Below are 6,000 nucleotides of genomic sequence, written 5' to 3'. Positions count from 1 at the left end.
CAGTTTCTGTGTGATTATTTTGAGGCTAAGTAGCTGGGAACTAACTAGCAGCCTCCATACAACATATATATTAATCTGTTCATGGGTGTAATCCAAGAGGCTGACTGAGAGTTTAAAAAGAGCAGAAATGTGGGATATAGTTGATCCTGGTTTTAACTTTTTAAATCAACTATAGGGTACTTACACAAAACAATTTAATTCCTTTGTGCATTAGTTTATTTATTGGTATTTAGTTACTATTCAACATGTAGATTGTGACAAAATGATGCAAGAGTTCTGTGTATACATTATCACTGCTATTCTGAATAAAAATTAGATAACATTTCTCATTTAAGAAACCTTTGAATAAAATGTTAAAAATACACATTAAAATAGCTATACTTACCATTACATTAAAACTAGCACTTAACTCATACGAACAAAGCATGGTACAGAGATTTTCAGTAAACAAAAATCAAAATGCCATTTATATCACTATTATGATTTAAAAAGTAGGTCTAAGAATAAGTGCACCTGAATCTGAGGGGCTTTTTCTAAACTAATCAAACAACCTTCTAAGAAAGGATTTCTTGGCAGGAGTCAAGACTTTCCCAGAACCTTTTTTGTGGAGTGATTTCATTGGAGGTTTTTGTAAGGGCAGGCTTCTTTTGGGAGTGTGTAATGCTCTTGCTATCTGCACATGCTCATTGCAGTAATATTTGTTGCTTCCTTCTGACAAGTGGATGAGTGTGCGTTCTGCCAGATCCATGCACTGGGCATGTACCCAGTGCCCATCTCCATGAGAACAGTAGATCATAGCAGGTTTATTGAGCTCCGTTGAATAGAATGGAACCCAGGTATTAATGTCCACATCACAAGTAGGGCAGCATGTTATCCAGTAGCCGGTTACAGACTCGTCATCCTCGTCATCCTCATTGTAGGTGTCAAATTCGTCATCACCATCAAAACTGGTTGCTTCTGTGCTGAAACAAAATTCCTCTGAATCTTCAAAGGGAGTGGAGTCCCCGGGATCTTCTGTTGATGTCTGACTATTTGTGCAGATTTTCTGCTCTTCACTCACGTCATCTTCAGAGCATTTCAGCAGATAGAAATAGAATGCTTCTGTCATAGTCTGCTTATTGTCTCCTGGTAAGCCAAGGAAAACAGTCCCATTCCCCATGCTGCTTCCAAACCATATTTTGCTATGCTTAATATCTGGGGTCCAATCTGGGGTCTCCATTTCACTAATTTCTATCGTGTTGTCCCCTAGAGAGACAATGTTGCAGACCATCCTTTTTTGATTTTCCAGCTGATAACCACCAACAATAACAAATTCATCATTATTTGTTTGAGTGAGGATTGCACTGGAGACAGAGATTCCTCCTGGCAAGACTGTGCAATTCACTGCTGGGCTACCCAGGGGAAGATCTACCTTTATCCTATACAAGTTGGCAGGACGAATGTTATTGGCAAGGGAATGTCCTCCTAAAATGTAAATAGTATCATTTCTAGCAATAGAAACATGAAAAGACAGCCCATCCTGAAGCTCTGGAAGAGTATATGATGTAACACACCCAAATTCAAAATCTACCAAGAAAACATGGGGCAGGCAGTCAGCTACACTATTCCATTTTTCTGTGGTTCTCTGCGTAGAAGGCATGTATGATCGTCCTCCGAAGAGAACACCCATACTTTTCCCTCGACTATATACCACGTTAATTGAATGACCATATCTGGCTTCAGGGACATCTCCTACTAAATCTTTCTCTGTGCAACGGAAAGTAACTTTTTTGTTGTTCTTACAAGCAACAGACATGATATAAATCTTATCGGAAAGCTCATTGTTTGGTGTTTTCCCTCCGTGGATGATATATTGATGTTTTTCAGACTCTAAGCTGCCTTTGTAGGAGCAAGTAGCTGGGTAGCGAAGCGGTGGGAGGTAGCAGGAATCTTTAGAGAAAACCGCAGGTTTTAGTTTGAGATGATTTTTCTTAATATCAAAATGGAAGACTCCAGTAGGGCAGGATCTCTTGGGCCAGCCTTTTTGGCCAAAGAAGAAAACTTGACCATCAAAATTCATCAGTGAGAAGCCTGGTTGAATTAAGGCTATATTATGACCCACTGTTACCATCTGCAGTGACATTTTTGATTGTGAGTAGGTCTTTTATCTGAAAGTATAAAACACAAAACTTAGAATATCTTTTTATTATACATCATCATGTTTAGATGTCCTCACATGCAAAAAGTTTGTTTAAAAGAAAAGTCATTTAAATGCTTGTCCTAATTAGGAAGCAAAGAGCTCCAGACCTTTCCTTCTTAATTCAAGTCTAGCAGCTGGGACATATTTTAGTGGCGCACTCCCTTCGCTTTGATTTCTGGGAACTGTAGTCCTTCTTTCCCAGAGCGCCCTTGCATGCGAGCCAACAGAACTACATTTCCCAAGAATCCGTTTTCTATAGTTTGTCTTCTTGTTGCTTCAGGACTGGAGCCGTCTAGGCTGACTGGAAAGGACTCCAAAAGTGCCAAGTGACTAGATGGGCTCCAAGGTGACGGACAGCTAGGGAACCGAGGTGAGAGTGCGCCCCTCTGCCGACAACGGGGCGCTGGACCCAAGAGTACCAGGAGGGGCGCCTGCAAACCGGTGCTCGGGAATCGCTGCGGCTTCTGCGACTCTTAGTAGGGTGTCCCGGTAGGAGGCACAGATACTTCTGGCCCAAGTGTGGTTGCCTGGAAACCACACTCTGAGGGGAAGCCACGGTTGAGTCGACTTTACTGACTCCACTCTGGATCTATTGAAGCGAGACCCAGAATTGCACTCTGAGGACTCGTCACTTGCTGGGACAGGGAGTTAGGAAAGTTGACTGTCTTTCAGAACTGAAAGACGAGTCTTAGAATACCTAGCACGCAGGGGAGAAGCAGCTTGAAAATGATTAAAAAAATTTTTTTTCCACTCTGCACTTACTAACGGAAGTGTAGTAATTAGGCAATTACAAGGGACACTTTAGAAGACCCCCCCCGCCCCCTTCCTGCTCAGCAACTTTCTTTCCTTATTGTTTTGAGAATTCTTTCAGCGAAACAGAGACAGTTCCTAAACTACACGCTCCCCCCTCCATGCCCCAACACCTAGGAAAATAGAATTGTCCTGTTTCAGATCATTTCCAGCCCACGAATTGTGAGATAATTCTTGATTAATTTTATATTGAGTACAAAATTATTGCACTGCCATTAAGAAATATTATCAGATAAAGGTAAGCTTGGGAAGTTTGTACTGTTACCTACCTTAGAGAGAGGTGAAGTACTCTTCCTGCTTGCAGACGTGAAACACTCTGTTATTGGCACTACATGTTGAAATAAGATAAGATTGACTCTTTTTAGAGTAAGTTGTTTAAAAAGCAGAATAAAACAACGGGCAGGATTGGGACTCAGTGCTGTCAGCCTCGACTCAAATCCTGGCGTCACTTAGTAACTAACGACCTGACTTTGTGCAAACTGTTTCTGTGGCTTGATTTCCTCATCTGTAAAATGAGGTGGTTTTATCCACATAGGTTGATGTCAGAATTGTAAAGGAGTCAGAACAGGGCCCAGACACAGTAGTAGATACCATTATCTTGTCATCGTCACAAGATAACAGGCCCCCTAGGCACAGATATCTGCTGATAATGGCCGCACACGTGAGTGGAGATGGAGATGTCTACAGGGGGCTATAGGATGTGGTTGGGATTTGGTCAGCAGATGTAGACAGATGAATTTTTTTCTTAATTGAATTTGGTCTTTGACAGTTTCATACATGTATATAGTTCATTCTGATTTACTGTCATTCTGCCCTCTTTTATGTCGCTCCTGCCCCTGCCAACCTCCCCCTCCTTCCTAAAAATCTTTTCACCACATTTCCCACATTTATGTCTTTTTGTTTTGTTTTGTGTCCCATTGAGTTTAACCAGAGATATCTGAGTGCCCATGGGTTTGGAATTGTGTATGGAAGTTTGGAGTGTGCCCTAACTGATGCTTATCTGAAGGCAATGTCTCCTCTCCCAAATCTATCAGTAGCCAGTAGTACTGCAGAGTGGAGTCGGCCTTCCCGAGCTCCCCTCCCATCCACAATGGGCTGTTGATAGGGCCAGCCTTGTGCTGGCCCAGTCTAGGAAGCCACAGCAGCTGTAAGGTCGTGGTTGCAGTGTCTGTGCCGCACCTCAAAGAGGAGCATTTCACGGCTGCTCTGTCTTCTGCCTCCCGTCTTCCTTCAAGAGATGAGCAGTAGAGGGGATGTGTAAATGATACAGTTTGGAACTAATAATAGTTGGTTAAATTGTTAAGCCAAAGGTGTTGGTGGTGACTCAGAGAGGGAGGGAGCAAGGGAGGGCGTGAGAGAGAGGGAGGAAAGGAGGGAGGGAGAAAGGGAGGGGGGGAGAGAGAGGGAGGAAAGGAGGGAGGGAGAAAGAGAGAGAAGAGCACCAGCCTGAGAGTTTTCACTGTAGTCCACTGTGCCATGAGAAGGTCGTCATAGGGATTTGGAATATTATGGATTAATAATAAGAAGCAGTTTCTTGAGCAGTGCATAGGGAAGACTGTCCATGTTGTAGCAAACTTGGAGCCCTAAGAACAGTAAAGGGAGCTACGTTGTCTCCTCTTGGGACATAGACAAGTGATTGCCCATTTAAGTCTCAGACGATCTGTCTTAGTCAGATGATTTGTATATTTAAATAATAGAAACATTGGAGGTGTTTTAGCATTTTTGACACCATCTAGTTGTTGAAGTTTTGGTTCATGGGTGGGAATATATTTTTACTGGAGTTGATGATTGTATCTTTTCCAGCTTTAATATAACTATATTAGTTACATCTAGGGTTTTAAAAATTGTTTAAAAATTATGCTAGGCCTAAAATAACCCACTGAAAGCTACTGTTTAAATAGACAAAAATATCAGGCAGATTAAAAAAAAAGACTGCTTTTCAACTAAGGGAAATTTCAAAGTCAACACATTAAAGATTCTTCTTAAAAGGAAGACATACAGGGCCAATACCCTTAACACAGTTTTCTCAGCCCTGTGCTAGCATTCCCCAGCAGGGCAATCTTCACTTGTTCGCTTTGAAGCCAGGGCATAGTTGAGTATCAGAAGAGAACTAATGGTGTGAGGTCTGGGTTTGTAGTTTCCTGTGTCTGAACTGACTTTCTCTCCAAAGACAGGCAGTATACTCTGATGCTCTAAATCTTACAGATCAGCATTGTCCGTGTTTCCTGACTCCAAAATAGCCAGGAGCCCATGCACCGCAGCTACTGAGTGAGTGAGTGAGCACTGTACGGTCTATCAGGTTAGAGGCATATGCTGCTTGATTTCTGCTGGCAGTGAAACCAGGATTAGGCCTGTCTTCCCCTGCTGAGGATCATTTATGTCCCAAGATTAATAATACCCTGAAGGAATTGAAAGTAATCCTTGCAGTAGCTTGAGACCAGGAGACCCCACCCTTCCAAAATCTACATCTCTTCTTCCCTACCCAGAAGTCGTTCATCTGTAGCCAGCACACTGGTTTAGTGTGGCAGCAACAAACCCTTAAAGTTTATAAACATAGGTTCCCATCTTTTAGCATTGCTAGAAATGAAGTATTGGACCTACCTGAAGGCCAGAGGGGCTGCTTATCCCTCTCTGAATCCTTGCGGCTATGCCAGGAATTAAGGTCGGACTTGGGGAAGAGTCAGTAACTGTTTAGTTTGACTGTGGCAAGCTGAAGGCTGAAGGGTAGAGTGTTTGTGTGCCTACAGATGTTCCAGCAAACGCTGGTGTAACAGGAGTAACTGACTGTGACCCCCACCCCCACCCCTTTGATGGTTGAAGGAGAGAGATATCCACCAGGGTGTTACCCTCAAGTTTAACCATTTCATTACTGACATATTGAAAATATAAGACTGGAGTCACCAGTCAATTGTAAAGACAAAATCTAACTGAAACTTGATTTATTAAAATTAAGAACATTTTAGACAAACAGAAAAAAATATCACTAGCTTAATTTAACACTCTAGTGAATC

General features: G+C 42.3%; 2 protein-coding genes across 2 annotated transcripts in view; one reads left to right on the top strand and one right to left on the bottom strand.

Annotated features, from left to right (window-relative positions):
• Positions 1–538: 538 nt before the first annotated feature.
• LOC121440526 (V(D)J recombination-activating protein 2) lies at positions 539–2,122 on the bottom strand. The gene has a single exon (XM_041641250.1). The coding sequence runs from the start codon at positions 2,120–2,122 to the stop codon at positions 539–541; it is 1,584 nt and encodes a 527-aa protein (XP_041497184.1).
• A 316-nt stretch (positions 2,123–2,438) lies between these two features.
• LOC121440561 (intraflagellar transport-associated protein-like) overlaps positions 2,439–6,000 on the top strand; it is a 75,629-nt gene continuing 72,067 nt past the window's right edge. The window contains exon 1 of the mRNA XM_041641305.1: positions 2,439–2,549. The gene's annotated coding sequence lies outside the window, so the exon portion shown is untranslated. The remainder of the gene's footprint in view (positions 2,550–6,000) is intronic.

This window comes from Microtus oregoni, unplaced genomic scaffold, assembly GCF_018167655.1.
Source record: "Microtus oregoni isolate MIOR12 unplaced genomic scaffold, Mior012 000068F_ref0000429, whole genome shotgun sequence".
In the NCBI taxonomy this organism is placed as follows: domain Eukaryota; kingdom Metazoa; phylum Chordata; class Mammalia; order Rodentia; family Cricetidae; genus Microtus; species Microtus oregoni.
This window is presented reverse-complemented; position numbering and strand designations above follow the sequence as displayed.

Coding starts and splice junctions, on each gene's coding strand:
- LOC121440526 (XM_041641250.1), bottom strand. CDS start 2,122: ATGTCACTGCAGATGGTAACAGTGGGTCATAATATAGCCTTAATTCAA.